Consider the following 19,911-nt stretch of genomic DNA (forward strand, 5'->3'; position numbering starts at 1 on the left):
GCCTGAATGTGACGTTTAGACCCACAGAAACCTGCTGATGGAAAGAAAGCTGCCAGCAGAGACACAAATGTAACCCCTATCTCACGTAGCTATAAAATAATGTCTTGAATGGTTAGTACAGTGGGATGGGGCCTGAGTTCGGTGTCACTTTATGTATATAGTTAACCTACTAAAGAACCACAGCAACTCAACATTTAATTTACAATAATTTGTCACTGGTATTTTATTAAAAAAAACAAAATCATACAGAATAAAATAAATGTAATTCAGTGAAATCTCTGAGAAAATTAAATCAAACAATATACCTTCCAAATTAAATAGTTTTAACCACCTTTTACTTAATGTACCTTTTAATACTTTTAAATCAAATGATGTCCTTTTAAATCAACCAATCATGTATCAATAAATACCTCTTGAATCAGTTTCATATAAAGTCAGAACAAAATTCACACACTGTTCCCTATAATTGTGGGCCCACACACACACACACATCCACTCCCCAAACATACAGAACACTGAAGGAACCCGTTGCAGGCCTGGTTCGGAGCTTGGGTGCGGCGGGACCAGAAACTGTGAGGTCGCTTCACTCAAAGTAGAGTATGAAATAAAATTGTGCACATTAATGTTAGTTTTAGTACTTACAAAATCCGAATGAGCAGTTTGTGTGGTTAGCAGGGGGAACTGGGGGCAAAAACGATCACAAAGGCCAGCTGGTAAATGATGTGCAGTTCATCACTCGTCCGCAGAAATCACAGGGGGAAAAAACCGCGAATAGAAGAAAAGAAGAAACAGCCCTGCTGTTTCTTCTTGTCGACGCTCCGACCGTCCGTCCTCTACGTCCTCTGGGACGTTGTGGACGGCCACGTCTGTCTCCTTCATGCGGGTCACATTAACTTGCTTTAGCCAAAAATATCACTCGCTATTTCATGTTGAATTAACATAAATCCGACTTAACCAAAAACATCACAATGCTTAGCTAAACAGTACGATATCTCGGCACATTAACATGGTGCGCTAAGCTAAATAGCTAGCCGCCATTTGGCGTAACACATCCACCTCCTTATCACTATAACCTTTAGTCACAGCACAAAAACCAAATTACACACTCTTATTTACCTTCATGCAGATCACACCAAAAGTAAATATCGGGACCACGGTTAGTCGACCTTCAGATATTTCACTTAAAATGTTCTCCACAATACGACGCCTCCGCTACGTTCTTAGCACGACAGCGAGTGAATGTTTCCTGAACCGTCACAGTATCAGCGCCACTTGTCCCGCCCCTTAGCATAGGGAAAAGCTGGGATTGGCTGTTAATTTTTTAATACACCAATGGTAATACAGAAACACAGTGATTGACATTTCGGCTTGAAAATAATTTAGGGTGCACAGCAGTCTACATGTCCTGACTTCAAACCAACCAAACATTACTTTTCCCATGAATATTAGAGGTTTTAAAGGAACATAACTCTTCTGAATACATAGTAAACGTACATAAATAACTTTTTAAACTCTATTTATGAATTTTATACATTTCATCCCCTGAATGTATTTTAAACCAGTTCTGACCTCGTATTTTAACAGATTTTAGACTGTTTTAAATCAATTTTTACAAATTTTAATGAGCATAAAGTCCTATTTAAATCCAATTTTAAATAAATTTAATTAAATGAATTTACTGCCCTTTTTATACAACTATTCATACATTTTTAACACATTTTTATGCCCTGTATTCTGTGTCTTTTAGACAGGGCTACACAAAGCTTCCAGAAATCATGAATAAATCTGAAAGAAAGTCATTATTTTCATCATCAGCTCCTCTGCTGGCCGATACGTCAGGAAAATGTCATCAGATGTTTTATCTCCTGAAACCACCATTAATTAATTTCAAAATAATTGACACAGATTCATTCTACATTTAAATCTAGAGTCAGTCCATTATAATTCAAATATCAGTGTTTATTTACAGTCATGAAATAAATTTTTCATCCATTGTTAAAGCTCATGTTTATCATTCAGTCTGTAGTTTATAATGACTCTTTTAACTCTGAATTTTCTACGATGGAATCATTGAAACATGAATTTTTGTCACAAAAAACAATCATGTGCTTTAGTTCTTTCATAGATTTATTCAAGTTCTTCTTGAAATATGACTAGTCTGTTGGATCATAAATATACAAACATCCATCCATCCATCCATTATCTATACACCGCTTAATCCTCACTAGGGTCATGGGGGGGCTGGAGCCTATCCCAGCTGACTCAGGTGAAGGCAGGGGACACCCTAGACAGGTCACCAGTCTGTCGCAGGGCCACACACAAAGACAAACAAGCACTCTCACATTCACACCTACGGGCAATTTAGAGTAATCAATTAACCTCAGCATGTTTTTGGACTGTGGGAGGAAGCCGGAGTACCCGGAGAGAACCCACGCATGCACAGGGAGAACATGCAAACTCCATGCAGAAAGATCCCGGGAAAGCCGGGACGCGAACCAGGGACCTTCTTGCTGCAAGGCGAAAGTGCTAACCACTACGCCACTGTGCAGCCCAATATACAAACATTAATCATCAATTTTGATCATGTAGAAAGTCGTATTAATCAAATTTTCTGAGTTTCACTGCCTCTAAACTTGGAGTGAGTGATTCCAGTCAACTACAGCTGCTGACTCCTCTGATCCAGTTTAAATAGAACCATTAGATCCACTCAAACACTACAGTGGGAAAGTCTGAGGAGCTCAGCAAAGATCTAAAAAAACCTAAACTAACTAAAGAGATGTCTACACGGAAATAAATTCATTCAACAATTGTCCAAAGTGACTAAAAATATGTCTAAAATTATTAAAAACCTGCCCAAAATGGCACAAAAACTGACCAAATTACCTCAAAAATTGCCCAAGTTGACTCATATGTCTAAATATATTCAAAGGTTGCCTGAGATGATGCAAAAATGGTTCAAATTGACTGAAACTCTGACTGAAACTGTCAAAATTGACTCAAAAATGGTCCAAACTGACTGATGGAGATGTGCACACTGACTCATAAATTCACTCAACAACTGTTCAAATTGACTAAAATATGTCTATTTTTTAAAAAAACTTTCCCAAATTGACACAAAACAGTTAAAGTTGACTCAAAATTTATTCAAAACTCAAAACTATTCCAAAGTCACTTAAAACATCTAGAACGACTCAAACACTGCCCAGATTGACCCTAATATTGTCCAGATTGACTCCAGAATCGTCCAAGGTGACTGGAAATACATCTAAAGTGATTGAAGTCAGAAAGTCACTTGGAGCCATTTCAAAGCAGCTTCAGATCCAGAATCATCTGTTTGTCAGAATAAAGTTCATGGTCCAGTTGTGTTACTGCCACCATCAGGAAGAAAACACAAACTACCACCTGCTGCAGAGAGACGATTGGTCAGGATGGTCAAGAGTCAACCAAGAACCATCAGAAAGCAAGTCTGAATGAATGAGAAGCTGCTGGAACACAGTATCATGCTCTGTGGAAATGGAGCTTTCCACAAAGTAAATTTAACCTAATTTCCTGGCTGTGGGAGTCGTATTTCTGCAGATATTATTACTATTATTATTAGTTACATAAACATCTTCTGTAGTGTTGTAAGATTTCTGATGTTTCCATGTTTGTTTTTCAAAATAAAAGTGTCTTTTTGCTCCAGTCTATGACTCATGCATTCATTCTTGCGTCTCATATTTAGCAGAAACCCTGGACTTGGCGCTGCTCTGAATGTGTTTCCCAGAATCCCGTTGGCCTCGTCTCTGCATGAAATTATTCCGTTTGCTGCACGATAAAAGAGATTTCTGCTGCGTTTCCGGAGCTGCGTTTCCTGTCCAGCCTCTGCCATCTTTGTTTGGGTTTGGAAAGCGAGACTCTGTCCTGGAAATGATTTTGAACTGAGCAGGTTATGAGGTTAAGTCTTCATTTCCTCTCTGAGACGGAGGAAGTTTGTTCCTCAGAGAGTCTCTGATCGAGTTTCCAAACCGGTCCCTGTGCAGAAAGTCTGGCTTTTCGATTAGAAAGAGGAACTTTATGTCATTTTAGGTTTTACTGCTGTTGTTTTTTGCTTTGTTTTGTCGTTTTTACTCTCGTTTTGTTGTTTTATGTTTTGTTTTTGTTGTTGTTTGTCTTGGTTTTACCATTTCCCATCTCGTTTTGTCATTCTGTGTCTCAATTTTGTCGTTTTGTGTCTAGTTTTGTAATTTTATCTAGGTTTTTTGTCTCTTTTGCTGTTTTTCATCTCTTTTTGTCATTCTGTGTCTGAGTTTTGTGTCTCAGATTGACTGTTCCTGGTGGATTTAATGTTCAGAAGTTTTAACAGGAGTTTCTGAACTCGCCTGCAGCATGTTTTGGTGGGAAAGTTCTCGTGATAGAAGTCAATACCGGGCTGGAGGACCAACAATGAGGCCCCATTAACCAGGGAGAGGCACTTCCCTCCATTCGTCAAAAAGCCACTTTCCCTCCCAAACCTTCTCCGCTGAAGGATTTAGAGACTCTGTGGAATCGCAGTTCGATCGGGCCGCAGTTCTCCACACAGGAAGCTCACATTGTGTTGAAAAGAATAGAAGCTGGGTTTGACCGCCGCCGAGGCCCGACGGCGGTCCTCCAGCCGGCCTGAAGTCGTGGAGATAAGGAGAAGGCTGCAGGAGGGACAATCACACAAAGAACCAGGAGAACTGAGGTTCCTGAGGGAATGTTGGGGTTTATTGTGGGTTTTCAGGTTCTCTCAGTAGATCTCCAGTCACTGATGCTGAACTCCAGACCTGATCAGATTAAAAGCTCCTCCGTCCGACCGACCAATCAGGAGTCATCATCACTAGAAGATCCAGATGAAGATCAGAGCTTCCAGTCATTTCACAGTTCTGCCTTCAGAGAGAAATAATCCTCAAACTACAGATTTAAATGATTTAAAGCCTCACAGACTGATGGTTCACCCTCAAAGAGTTCTGTTGTTTTCTGTCTCATTTCTGTTTCTTGTCTCAGTGTTGTCATTTATCTCTTATTGCTGTAATTTTATCTCATTTTTTTGCTTTCTTTTTATCATTTTTCATCTTGTTTTGTCATTCTGTGTCTCAATTTTGTTGTTTTTTGTCTTATTTTTGCCGTTTTTCATCTTGTATTGTCATTCTGTGTCTCAATTTTTTTGGTTTGTGTTTTGATATTTGTTTTGTTGTTGCTGTTTTTCATCTCATTTTGTCATTCTGTGTTATTTATCTCTTGTTTCTGTCATTTTATCTCATTTTTTGTTTTGTTTTTATTGTTTTTCCATCTTGTTTTGTCATTCTGTGTCTAAATGTTGTTGTTTTTCATTTTATTTTTGCCATTTTTCATCTCGTTTTATCATTTTGTGTCTCAGTTTTGTGTCTCAGATTAGCTGCTCCCCTGGTTCCAGTCTTTATGCTAAGCTAAGCTAACCAGGAGCTTGGTATGGTTTCATCTTTTAGAATCAACCTGAACATAGAATCTGTTTGAACATCAGCGCAGTGATCCACATCTGGACTGTCTGCAGTTAAATGCCAGTTAATGATGAGAAACTGTGAGGTTTCAGTAGAAGTGAATCTAAACTGTCCCAGCTTAACCTTCCTCCGCCGCTGTGACCTGAACGGTTCTTTCATTCAGCTTTTCAGTCCATCTGTCGTCTGTTTTACTTTCCTACATGTGGCACAAAAACAAACCCTGCAGATGGAGAGAGTTGAAGGAGTTAGCCTGAATCCTGACAGACAAACTCACCAAAACGTCTGCAGAAGGAGGAAAAACATTTGTTCCACATCAGACCAAGATGGGTTCTGTTGAAGTTCTAACCGATCTAAAGCTCAGGAACATGTAGACAGTCTGTTCAGGAGAGGCTCTGATTCACTGATGTTCTGTTTCTAGAACAGTGTTATATCAGTAAAGAAGCTCAGTCACGACAAGAATTTAAAAAAAGTTTTCATGTCATGTCAAAATGAAAACTGATTTCTACAAAGTAATGTCAAATAATTAAAAATATTAAACACAAAATAAGCGACATAAGTATTCACTCCATTTAAAGCGACTCTAATTCAACTCAGTGCAGCCAGTTGGGTCTAGAAGTCAACAGTTAGTAGAAAAAAGACGATCTGAGGTCAGTGAATGCAGCATAAAGACTCCTGGATCTGGAAGGTTCAGTCTCTGGTAGATCAGAACTCCTGGACAGAACTACACCATGAAGGCTAAAGAACCAAGAAACTCTGAGGGAAGGTTGTTCAAAAGCATCAGTCAGGACGATGCAAGAACATTTCCAAATTCCTGAAGATCTCCTGGAGTCCAGCTAAATCTATCATTAAGAAATGGGAAGAAAGATGGAACATGAATAAATCTGACTAGAGCAGGACGTCCTCAAGACCTCAGAGACTAGAGAGGGAGGCCACCAAGACTCCTATGACTCCTCTGAAGAAATTCCAGCTTCAGACTGTTCATCCAACAACTGTCAAAGCTTCATGGAGACAAAGAGAAAGACTCTGATGGAAAAAGCTCGAATTAAATCTGGACTAGAGTTCACCAGAAGACATGTGGAGACTCTGAAGACACCTGGAAGAAGGTTCTTTGGTCTGAGGAGACCAGGATGAAGCTTTATGTCCATCAGACTAGATGATATGTTTGATGGACACCAAACACTGAACACCATCCCCACTGTGAAGCACGGTGGTGGCAGCATCATGATGTGAAACACGGTGGTGGCAGCATCATGATGTGAAGCATGGTGGTGGCAGCATCATGGTGTGAAGCACGGTGGTGGCAGCATCATGATGAAGCATGGTGGTGGCAGCATCATGGTGTGAAACATGGTGGTGGCAGCATCATGGTGTGAAGCATGGTGGTGGCAGCATCATGATGAAGCACGGTGGTGGCAGCATCATGGTGTGAAGCACGGTGGTGGCAGCATCATGGTGTGAAACATGGTGGTGGCAGCATCATGATGTGAAACATGGTGGTGGCAGCATCATGATGTGAAACATGGTGGTGGCAGCATCATGGTGTGAAGCATGGTGGTGGCAGCATCATGATGTGAAGCATGGTGGTGGCAGCATCATGGTGTGAAGCATGGTGGTGGCAGCATCATGGTGTGAAGCGGCAGCATCATGATGAAGCACGGTGGTGGCAGCATCATGGTGTGAAGCACGGTGGTGGCAGCATCATGGTGTGAAGCACGGTGGTGGCAGCATCATGGTGTGAAGCACGGTGGTGGCAGCATCATGGTGTGAAGCACAGTGGTGGCAGCATCATGGTGTGAAGCACGGTGGTGGCAGCATCATGATGTGAAGCACGGTGGTGGCAGCATCATGGTGTGAAGCACGGTGGTGGCAGCATCATGGTGTGAAGCACGGTGGTGGCAGCATCATGATGTGAAGCATGGTGGTGGCAGCATCATGATGTGAAGCACGGTGGTGGCAGAATGTTTGATGGAATGAACAGATTTTTAACTTTCGGTCCAGAAGGTGTTTCCTGCTGAATGTTTAAAATAATCCTGGAATAACTTAAAATAACTGGAAAACTTTATAAAACCTCAGATTTAGTTGGTAAATAGAGTCATAATAAAATCAGCTAACTTCTGCTGTCTACAGAACATGAAAGGACGTCAGACTGTAAACTGGTTCCTGCTGTTGTGTTCTGTGTTTACGGGGTCGGGTCCATTGGCGGGTCATCTGTTTGGGTCCCTCTCTCTGCAGTCTAATATCCTCCCTGCTGTTATTTTTACCGCCTCTCCTCCCCCTGCCGCCTGCCATCTGCCACCGAGAACACTGCTGTCGGTATTTCCTGGTTCTGTTGTTTCACTGCATTTCTGGGAGAGACTTGAAATCCTCTCCACATTCTGCTGTTCCATTCAGATGTTCTGCTGTTCCATTCAGATGTTCTGCTGTTCCATTTAGACATTCTGCTGTTCCATTTAGACGTTTTGCTGTTTCATTTGGACGTTCTACTGTTCTATTCAGATGTTCTGCTGTTCCATTTAGATGTTCTGCAGGAACTTATCTGCTGATAAACTGCAAAATTGAAAAATAAGGAAGAACAAAAAGCAGCAAACACATTAAAAAATATATGTTCCAGGTTCTCAGTGCAACATTCAGAAAAAGAACATTCTGAGAACGTCTTCAGAGACATCGATGGTGTCTTCAATGCTTCTGAAGACATTCTCAAAAACATTCTAAGGTTGTCTTGGGGACGTTGTTGAGGGAAAACATGATAGAATGTTATCTTATAAAAAAATTCTAAGGTTCTCAATGCAATATTTAGAAAAAGAACGCTTTGAGAACATCTCATTTGAAGATGCTCTCAAAACGTTCATTTTCAGAACGTCTTCAGAGACACTGATCATGTCTTTACCAAGAACATTCTAAGAACTAAACAAAATTCTCATTGAAATCATCACCAGGACTTTAAAGAACGTTTTGAGAACGTTTTAAGAACTAAAACTAACATTGCAAATTTTAATATTTTGAAGAAAATTTTTTAACTCAATGTTGATGGAACGTTGGAAGGAATCAGATGTTCCGGTAATGTGATGTTTTAACGTAGGTGGAATGTTTTTGCTGCAGCGTTCTAAGGGATGTTGGGGACGTTGTTGAGGGAACAAATGACAGAATGTTATTTTATAAAAACATTTTCAGGTTCTCAATGCAACATTCAGAAAAAGAACGCTTTGAGAACGTCTTTAGACACATTGAAGACAGCATCGATGTCTCTGAAGACAAAAAGATGAAAACATCTTCAGAAAGAAGATGTTTTCAAAACGATCTTTTTGAAACAGCTTTTTTAGAAACACTGATCGTGTCTTTAACAAGAACACTCTAGGAACCGAACAAAACTCTTGTTGAAAATGTCACCAGAACTTTACAGAACCTTTTTAGAACTAAAACTAACATTACAAGTTCTAATGTTTTGAAGAAAATGTTTTAACTTATGGTGACAGAACATTAAATAAGGTTCCCCTGAGGTTGAACAGAATCTAGATGAAGACAGAACATTTAATTGGAACATTCAGAAAATGTTTTAAGAACATCCATCCATCCTCTATACACTGCTTAATCCTCATTAGGGTCGCAGGGAGCTGGATTCTATCCCAGCTGACTGAGGGCGAAGGCAGGGGACACCTGGACAGGTAACATTCTGTTGCAGGGCAACATAGACAGACGAACAATCAATGTTTTAAGAACATTTTTAGATAATCTTTGGAGAAGTTTATCGTTTCTGTAAGAACATCATTCTGGTAATTTTAAAAAAAGACAAAAAGTCCCTCTGAAAACATCTCCAGGACTTTGCAGAACATTTTAGAACATTTGAAGGATACTTCTCATTTGAATTAAGGTTCCACTGAGATTAAACAGAATCTAGACGAAGACAGAACGTTTAATTAAAACATGATGTTGACGAACACATTCTCATAATGTTCCATGAAAACAGCACCATTCAGAAAATGTTTGAAGAACATAGAACGTCATTCTGGTGATTAAAAAAAGACAAAAAGTCCCTCTGAAAACATCTCCAGAACATTTTGAGAACCAAACCTTCCAGCTGTGAAGGAACCAGATGTTCTGTGATGAGGACCAAATGAGTTCATTAATTGATTGATGATATGGTTCTGCTGTGGCTCCACAGATTAAAGAACCCGTTGATCCTGTCAGACGGAGCTCAGGGCAACAAAAGGACAAGCGGCAGCACTCTGGAGATGACATGTTCCCGTTAGCTTTTAGAGTAATTTAATTTCTCAATAATCTCCATGGTGACATAATAATAATACACGTTACATGACTGTAAATCCGCCACCTCGTGGCAGCCTGACAGGTGAGTCGCCTCCATTTTAGAGCCGCCGCTGCTGCTGTAGTTGGCAAAATCAAAATGGAGGCTTAAGTTATTAAAACTGAGCAGCTTTAATCATTGGCCGTTCTGCTGGAGGAGCATCCAGGATTAATCTCCTGCTGTCGCCGCTCCAGCTGATCCTCAGTCCTCCACCCCACCGCCGGACTGACGGACGGACGCTTCGCTCTGCAGCCGTTTCCTGCCGCTGTGGGTCGAGGAATGAAGGCGGCACCATGGGGTTCATGGAGTTCTACCTGGAGATCGACCCGGTCACCCTGAACCTCATCATCCTGGTGGCCAGCTACGTCATCCTGCTCCTCGTCTTCCTCATCTCCTGCATCCTGTACGACTGCCGAGGCAAAGACCCCACCAAGGAGTACGCCCCCGACACGGCCCCGCCGCCGCCCAGCCAGTCGCCCATCCGCCTGGTGGTCATGCAGAACTCCCCGGCCTCGTCCCGCTACGAGCCCAACAACACGGCCGGACACGAGCTGCCCACGCCCGACCTGAGCCGGGACCGAGGGGAGCGCGAGAAGAGGAGCACCCTGGTCTGAAGGTCCACCTACATGGAGGGCCATGGAGGTCCATGGAGGTCTGCTGGAGGTCGGTTCAACTCCACCGTCTGATCAGTAATAAGCTGAGAAATGGTATAAATATCAGAAATGTTTTATCTATTAAACATCAAGATCTCTGATTAGGTCTTAAATCAGAGAGAAATCAAGAGTCTGAAGCTAAAATATGTGACGTTGGATTCCTGCAGATGTGAATTATTCTGATCATCTTCTGTCTGATCAGCTGTTTGGTCTCTACAAGGTCAGAAAATGGTGAAAAATGGTGAAAATAAAAAGAGGAGCTACAGCACACAGTTTCATTTACTAACTTTTATTGTCCAAAACGCTGGTTTTGGACTTTTTTCGGAGCTGGATATAGACTGGTTTCTGACTGGTTTTGGAACTGATTTTGAACTGGTTTTGAACTGGTTTAGACTGGATTTGGACTGAATATGAACTGGCTTTATTGTTTGTTTTGAACTGGTTTTGAAGCTGGTTTTAGACCAGTTTTTAGATTGATTTTGTACTGGGTTAAAAATGTTTTTAGACTGGTTTTGTAGTTCATTAAGAACTTGGTTTTGGCACTGGTTTTAGACTGGATTTAGACTGGATTTGGACTGGATCTGGACTGATTCTGAACTGGTTTTGAAGTGGCCTTGTAGTTCATTTAGAACTTGGTTGTGACCTGGCTTTAGACTGGATCTGGACTGGTGCTGGAACTGGTTCTAAACTGGTTTTAGACTTGATTAAAACAGTTTTTTGAGCTGGTTTTTAGACTGGTTTTAGACTGGCTCTGTAGCACATTTTGAACTGGTTCTGGCACTGGTTTAGCCTGATACTGAACTGGCTTTGAATCAGTTTTGGAACTGATCTTAGATTGGATTTGCACTGATTCTGAACCGACTTTGAACTGGTTTTAGGTTGGATTTGGACTGGATTTGGACTGATTCTGAACTGGCTTTGTAGTTTGTTTTGAACTGGTTTTGGGCTTGATTTAGACCAGTTTTGAAGCTGATTTCAGGCTGGTTTTGAACTGTCCTTGTAGCTCATTTAGAATTTGGTTTGGAACTGGTTTTGGAACTGGTTTTAGACTGGATTTGGACTGGTGCTGGAGCTGTGTTTTGATATGGTTAAGGAATGGGTTCAGATTGGCTCTGTAGCTCACTTTGAACTAGTTTTAGACTTGACTAAGTGCGGTTTTTGAGCTGGTTTTAGACTGGTTTCAGAACTAAGTTTAAACAGAATTTTGACTGATTCTGAACTGGTTTTGACCTGGTTTTAGACTGGATCTGGACTGATTCTGACCTGGTTTTATACTGGATTGGAACTGTTATTTGTCCACAAGCCAAAGATATTCAGTTCACCGTCACAGAGGACAGAAAATATTCACGTTTACGACGCTGAAATCTTTAAAAAAGTTCTCAAATCGATAAACTGATCACCAGAATAATTGGAGATTAATAGTTGTCAACTAATCAGTTAAGCAGTTGGTTGCTGCAGCTCTGTTCAGTTTGCCGACATAGAAAACAGATTTTACTTTACCACCGACTCAACAATGAATTGAACACCAAAATACCAACAAATGTTTCCAACCACTAAAGTGTTCTTAGCTCCAATCTGACCTTCGTTGTTTTGTCTATAAAATGTCAGAAAACGGTAAAATCAGTCAAACTAATTGTCAGATGACGGCCGCTAACCAAACTACAACTATATGAAACATTTTGGTCACATTTTGTCTCTTTTTGGTCACGTTTTACCAGATTGATTTTCTTTGTTGCCTTTTTTTGTACAAAAACCTGCTGAAGGTGATCAAACAAAGCTAAAAATCAGGACCACAAAGAACACAATATCTAACAGTTGCAATAAAAGCAGCCCAAAGACTCAGCTTTCTCTGGTTTATGTCACATTATAGAGACTCAAACTGTGGCTGTTTCCAAATACTGAGCAAACCGATCGCTTCAAACGTAAGTTTATAGAAGGTTAAAATGTATGTTTTTATCGTCCAGATGCCATTAGTGGCGTTTTTAGATCGATTAGGGTCCTAAAAACGACCAAACTGAAGGTATAAATGAGCTAAACTGAATTCTCACTTTATTTCTGAGGCCTGAAGTCTGTTTCTCACATATGAAGAAAAAAACTGGTTTACAAAGAGTTGATGTTGCTGTGAAAATGTGCAGATGTTCAGTGTGTACGTTCAGAAATACATACATGAACATCCGTGACGTGCAGCTGTCGTGTCACGGCTCCTCTCTAATCCACTAAATGCACAGAATCATTTTTTTCTGATTCCAGACGTGGATCAAAGTGGATCTGATTGAGTTTAATCAGATTAACAGAGAATTAATTAGTTCCAGAGCTGCTGATGGAAACAGAATAAAACTGAAACTTTAATGTCGTCTGAACGTTAAACATAAATAAATAAATGTGTTCAGATTAGAGATTAAAGCAGAACAATGTCTGACTCCATTAAACTCCAGATTAACTCCAACCAGACGTTCTGTCAACAGTTTGTCCTTTTATTGTCTAAATGTGTCAAATATAGTCCAATAATCAGACAATACAACAATAAAACACAAACCAGCCAGAATCTACAGAATTTTATTATAAACTAAACAAGAAGAACTTGTTAAACACCTTTAGACCGCCATGTTTGTCTTTTTTTTTGGTCGTCCTTTTATTGGTTTAGATCATATTTTGTCTCTTTTTGGTCATTTTTCATCTTTTTATTGCAAACTTTTCACTTGTTTTGATAATAAATTGCCTCCTTTTTTGGTACTTTTTTGTCTTTTTTGTCATCTTTTTACTGGTTTTGGTCACATTGTGGTCTTTTTTGGGACTTTTTAGTCTTCTTTGTCCTAATTTGCCTCTTTTTTATATACATTTTTTGTCCTTTGGTCATTTGTTTTGTCATTTTTGGTCACATTGTGCCTGATCAAGTTTTTTTTTTTGCCTCTTTTGGGTTTTTTTTTTTTGCCTTTTGTCATGTTTTTACTTGTCTTTGTAATATATTGCTTCTTTTGGGTTATATTTCATCTCTTTTTGTGTTTGTCTCTGGGGTATTTGTCTTTTTTGATTTTTTTTGTTTTTTTTACTTACTTGATCATCTTTTTAGTTGTTTTGATCATATTATGGTCCTTTTTATGGGACTTCTTTTTTATCCTAATTTTTCTAATGTTTTTTTGTTTCTTCTTTGGTCATTTTTTGGCATTTTTGATCATTGTTTTGGTCGTATTTTGTCTCTTTTTGTCTTTTGTTATCTTCTTTGTTTTGGACATATTTTTTACTGGTTTTGTTCGTATTTATTGGGACTTCTTTGTCTTTTTCAATCCTAATTTGCCTCTTTTTTATATATATTTTCTCCCTTCAATCATTTTGTCATTTTTGGTCATGTTTTGTCAGATTCAGGGTTTTTTTGCTTCCTTTTGGTATTTTTTTTTTGTCTTTTGTTATCCTTTTACTTGTCTTGGTAATATTTTGTCTCTTTTTTTGTGTTTTTGTCTGTTTTTTGTTGTTTTTTTTTCTTTGACTTGATTGGTCATCTTTATACTTGTTTTGGTCATATTATGGTCCTTTCTTGGGGGCTTCTTTGTCTTTTTTATCCTAATTTGCTCCTTTTTAATGTTTTTTGGTCTTTTTTGTCATTTTTGGTCGTATTTTGTCTTTTTTTGGTCACATTTTGTCAGATTGATTTTCTTTTTGCCTCTTTTTGCCAACTTTGCATCTTTTGTTATCCCTTTACTTGTTTCAGCGATATTTTGCCTCTTTTTTGTCTGTTGGTCATCGTTTTACTTGTTTTGGTCATATTATGGTCCCTTTTCAGGATTTCTTTGTCTTTTTTATTCTAATTTGCCTCTTTTTTTATGCTCTTTGTCCCTCTGGTCATTTTTGGTCGTCTTTATACTTCTTTATACTTCAAATTTAGTTTCTTTTTGTTTAATTTTTTTGTCTTGTTATTTTTTTTTACTTGTCTTGGTAATATTTCACCTCTTTCTTGTGTTTTTCTCTTTGTTTTTTAGCATTTTTTTGACTTGACCTTGTTCATCTTTTTATTTGTTTTTGTCGTATAATCGTCTTTTTTCAGTACTTCATTGTCTTTTTTATGCTAATTTTCTTCTTTTTTATGTTTTCTTTGTCCCTCTTTGGTCATTTTTGGTCGTCTTTTTACTTGTTTTGGTCTCTGGTAATTTTTTTTTCATCTGCTCTGTGGAAACCTGAAAACTCTGAATTTTACTCGTGTTGGTTATAAAGGAAAGAGCAGAAGATGATTTTTAAAAGTAATTATTGTGCATTTATATCCAGATGTTTTTTGCAAAATGAGGTTAAACAGCAGCCCTAGATGTTTTATATAGTTTTTGTGTTTTTATTTTTTATATTTTTGTGCATTTGTATTTACCGTCTATTTCTATGCAGATTGACATTAAACAGCAGTAGCAGTAGATGTTTGTCTCCAGTCTTTGTGTATTTCTCTCCAGGTTTTTGCTCAGAGTGAATCTCTTCAGCAGCATCAGGAAGCAGCAGTAAATCCTGGGTCAGAATAAAGCTGACTGGAGGAATAATGAATGAAAGTGTGACGTCCAGATGTGGCAGCAGCAGATGTTTCTGTTAAACTCAGCTGCTGCTTGTTTGGAGGAAAATCCTCCGACTGAGTTCTTCTCCGGAAACGTCGTCCAATCATCTGCTGGAAAAACGTTTATACGACCATTTCAATGCCCGGTTTGTTTCGGGTTTTACACCATATCGGGTGTTTTTAGCGTAAATATTCAGGTTTTTATTGGTTTTCTCTGCATTAATGTCCATTTCTAAAATCAGTTTGTATGGTAATATCCAGGATTTTGACACATTTATGTGGTTCTTTCTTGATTTTTGACAGTTTTGTTCATTAATATCCAGATGTTTAACACTTCCATGTGTTAATATCCTGGTTTTTGACAATTTTCTGCATTAATATCCATTTTTTGACACTTTTGTGCATTGACATATACATTTTTTAGACTTTTGTGATGAAATATCCTGGTTTTTGACACATTTATGCAGAGCTTTCTTGGTTTTAACCAGTTTTGTGCATCAATATGCAGGTTTTTATTGTTTATCTGCTTCCATATGGAAACGTTTAACACTTCTGTGTGTTAGAATCCATATTTTTTCCATTTTTCAGCATTATTAGCTTGGTTTTTGACACTTCTGTGCATTAATATCGACATATTTTAGACTTTTATGTGTTCATTTCCAGGATTTTGACAGTGGGGTACGTTAATGTCCAAGTTTTTAGTAAATATTCAGGTTTTTGACACATTAATGTGGTACTTTCTTGGCTTTTGACAGTTTTGTTCATTAATATCCACATTTTTGACACTTTTGTGTGTCAATATCCAACGTTTTTATCGATTTTGTGCATTAATATCTACATTTTTTAGACTTTAGACTGTAAAGAAATATCCAGGTTTTTGACTCGTTTTCATTTTATAAAGATTTTTTAAACAATTTTGTGCATAAAAATCCAGGTTCCTGACACTTATGTGGTACTATCTTGATTTTTGACAGTTTTACATGATAATGTCCAAGTTTTTGACAGTTTTGTCCAATGAACTCCAGGTTTTTATCATTATTATATGTTCATATTCAGTTTTTTGACATCTTTGAGAAATGATTCTCAGGTTTTGACAGTTTTTTTTTCATATTTTCCAGAGTTTCTATCTCACCCGCAAACCTCAGAATCCCCTTAAAGTCCTGCCTGAGGCTTCCGACAGAAACAACAGAAACAACGGAAACAACGTCCCACTGAAGACAGCTGAGGACCAGAAACATCCAACACTGGAGACACTGGAGACACTGGAAACACTGGAGACACTGGAGACACTGGACATGTTGACCCATCAGGACCAGCAGAAACAGCAGATTACATCACTGTTACATTCAAGTTTAACTGGAGAGGACACTCTGGGGACCAGTTTACAGAGGCTGAAACTAACTGGAAACCAGTCTAAAGAAGCTGAAACATCCTGGGAACCAGTTTAAATCAACTGAAACACACTGGGAACCAGTTTAAAGAGGTTGAAACATACTGGGAACCAGTTTAAAGAGGTTGAAACATACTGGGAACTAGTTTAAAGATACTGGAAACCAGTTTACAGAGGCTGAAACATAGTGGGAACCAGCTTAAAGAGGCTGAAACATACTGGGAACCAGTTTACAGAGGCTGAAACATACTGGGAACCCGTCTGAAGAGGTTGAAGCACACTGGGAACCAGTGAAAAGGGAATTGAACATACTGGGAACCAGTTTAAAGGACTGGAACTGGACTGATGTGGCCTCATCTTGTGTTCTGATCAGTAGTTTTGTGGTTCCAGCAGGTAAACAGCTGTTTCCAGGTGTGATAACATGAATTAAAGGATTTTTGTGATTGTTGGAGTTTAAACGTCCAAAACAGGAAACAGATTTTTTAAAAAAGTCAAACTGGTTTCAAACCAACAAATCCTGGTGGACCAACGACACCACGGCCCCCCCATCAGACCCCCCCCCCCCCCGATCAGACCCCCCCCCCACCGTCACGCCGTTCTGGCTGCTGATTGGCTGCTGTGACGGATGATCTTTGGGGTAAATCCTCTTACGTAAACCAGCAGCAGCTGAGCAGCTCCGTCCATCTCTGATGTTTCATGTCTGTGGATTATGAGCTGCAGAATTAGGAGCTGGTATTATGAGTCCGTTATCCTCTGGGATGTTTTTTTGTCCGCAGGCCGAGTTACACAACATCAGGCAACGTTCAGCCGAAGATACACAAGGCTCAGAGAGACGAAGCCACGAACCGGCAGAAACCAAATAAAGACTTTAATAAAGACTCTGAGGGGAAACTGTGGATGTTTAACACCAAATATCAGCTCCAGTCTTTATCTGATGACTTCAGGTCATTAAAGACGCTTTAAAAATGACAAAACACAGAAAATCTGCAAAAAGTTCAGAAAGTCTGGCCCATTTTGGTGTTGATTCTCACAATCAGACATTTATTCACTGTTTTATGTCTAAATAAGCACATTCTGTATTATCTTATTAAATATGTGACATTTTGCATCCATTTCCAGAACACAAATATGAACTTCAGCTTCAAAATTCTTCAAAAACTAGATAAAAATCAACATTTTCTCCATGTTTAAGGATAAACAGTGCTATAAGTCAGACATTTATAGACAGAAACTCAACTGGAAAGCTTAAATAATCTCCCAAAAAGCAGGAAAATGAAAAAAATACCAGAAACACCTGCAAAATATGCATTAATAAACTTCATATCGAGCGAAAACACTGCAGGTGAAACTTCCATGGCTGAATATTTGAAGTAAGACTTCGCTTTTTTCTGGTGTTTCATGTTTAAATATGAAAATTTTCTATCATCCCTGTAAATTTCTGCTGTTCTATAGATTTTCTAGAGCAGAAATGTGAACTTTGGATGAATCCAGATGAAAAAATTTTAGTTTTATTTTGCTCATATTTTATTAAATCACGTTCTAGTTGAAGGTTTATACTGGATATCTGTGCAGAAATTGTACATTTTTCTGTGTTTTTAGTCATTAAATGTTCTATAATCAGGTTGTAAATGAAATCTGAAATAAAACTGGACAGTTTGTTGGATGTACAAGCCACTGGAGTGGAAAATATCCAAACCTGAATAAAACGATAAAACGCTGCATGCTCACAGATCTGCTCAAAACTTCAATCTGACACGAAAAAGTCCAAAAACAGGAAAAAAAAATGCCCAAAAAGTAGAAACAAAGAAAATAAATATGACAAATCGGCCAACAAAGACACAAAAATGACCAAAAAGAGACAAAAACGAACAAAAAAAGAGACAAATATGACAGAAAAGAGACTAAATGACCACAACACAAGAAAATGTGACCAAAAGCAAAAAGAACAACAAAAACCAAACATATCAAATATGACCAAAACGATTTTAAAAAATCCAAAAACAAGAAAAATGTGCCCAAAAAGTAGAAAAAAAAGAGAATAAATATGACAAATCTGACCAACAAAGACACAAAAATGACAAAAGTGAGAGCAAAATAGACAAAAAACAGAGACTAAATGACCAAAACAAGAAAATGCAACCAAAAGCAAAAAGAACAACATAAAGACCAAACATGTTATATATATGACCAAAAAGGATTTTTATAAATCACCAAAAACAGTTCTAAACAGCAAAATGAGGTTTAATCTCATTAAATATGAACTAAAGGACATTAAATACACACAGAAATAAACGGTTTAATGATAAAACTAAATTTTTTTTCTTAAATTTGGTCGTCAAACACAGAAATATTTGCTGTTTTTTTCAGTTCTGTAAAGTTCCTGCTTCATTTATTGATCATCTGGTTCTTTTTTTCTTGTTTCCAGTAATTTAAACAAACATTATGATTAATTTTAACCAGTTTTGTTCAACATTTTATCTGGTTTCATCAGATCCTAATAAAAACAAGATCCGGATGTTTGTTTTCTGTTCTAAGAGGATTTTAAAATGTGCTCGGAGGTTTTATCTGGTGTAACAAAATGTAATAATCTATGAATAAACGAGTTAAATTGAAACACTGAGTTTGACGAATTCATTATATTTACCAGAAGAAGCAGAAAAAGAACGAGTAAAGGTTTAACTTTAGAAATGAAGAAATTTAGAACAAGATTTAAAATCCTGAAATGCACCAAAAACCACTAGAAATGATTCACAAAGACTCAGAAATCCATCTGCTCTTTTCTATGTTTGGATTTAACTAAGTAAAATGTATATATCCTTATGTCTTCATGGTTGTTTTTGTCTGTCCCTGGTTGTTTTGCGTGTCTCTGGGAAAATTCTGCATATTTTTGTGGTAGTTTTGTGGGGGGTTTTTGTGGTCTCTTTTTGCATTTTAAGGATGTTTTCGATTTTTTTATTTTGCTCATTTTACGTCTCTTGATGGTCAGTTTTATTTATTTTGTTGTTCACAAATATGACACGCATTTTATTTGTGGTTATTTTGTGTATGTTTGTGGTTGTTGACGTCTCTGTGGTAGTTTTATGCATCTTTTGGTAATTTTTGTGGGGTTTTTTGGATCATTTTACTTCAGTTTCTGGTCATTTTGTCTCTCTGTCACTGTTTTGTGCCTGCTGTATGTTTTTTTGTGTTTATTTTGCATCTCTCATACGGTGCGTGTCTACTAGATGCGTTTTTCCTGCACGTAAACGTACCGCATCGGAAAAATCGCACGGATGGCGGGCGGTCACTAGCAGGCCGCTACATGGTCACATGACCAAGCTTTCAGCTGGACAGTCCGGCAGATGAGTTGGATAAACACAGCGGCTCAACCACAAACTTTCTCTTTTACTTCAAAAACACTTCAGCGAAAAGTATTTCTGAAAGCATTTGATGCGAGAAATAATCTGTGCAGCAGCTGAATCCGTCCTTTTAGTTCACCGACGGCTAGTTCAGATGTTTGAGGACAGTTTCACGATGTGTGGAATCTCCGCACACTGCATCAAATTTGCGTAAAGTAGAAGTCAGTC

At 38.4% G+C, this 19,911-nt stretch overlaps 1 protein-coding gene across 2 annotated transcripts; it reads left to right on the forward strand.

The window, feature by feature from the left end:
• The first annotated feature begins 9,901 nt into the window (after positions 1–9,901).
• On the forward strand, positions 9,902–18,959 carry si:ch73-256g18.2 (small integral membrane protein 36). Of its 2 annotated transcripts, none has more exons than XR_008599579.1 (2): positions 9,902–10,484; positions 16,074–18,959. XR_008599579.1 is itself a non-coding variant. In XM_035948544.2 (2 exons), the coding sequence occupies exon 1, from the start codon at positions 10,071–10,073 to the stop codon at positions 10,389–10,391; it is 321 nt and encodes a 106-aa protein (XP_035804437.1). In that variant the 5' UTR covers positions 9,912–10,070; the 3' UTR covers positions 10,392–10,440; positions 16,074–18,959. The 2 variants fall into 2 exon arrangements, 1 of the variants encoding a protein (XP_035804437.1); XM_035948544.2 differs by having other exon boundaries at positions 9,912–10,440.
• The last annotated feature ends 952 nt before the right edge of the window (positions 18,960–19,911 follow it).

The sequence above is a fragment of the Amphiprion ocellaris genome, chromosome 18 (assembly GCF_022539595.1).
Source record: "Amphiprion ocellaris isolate individual 3 ecotype Okinawa chromosome 18, ASM2253959v1, whole genome shotgun sequence".
Classification (NCBI taxonomy): Eukaryota; Metazoa; Chordata; class Actinopteri; family Pomacentridae; genus Amphiprion; species Amphiprion ocellaris.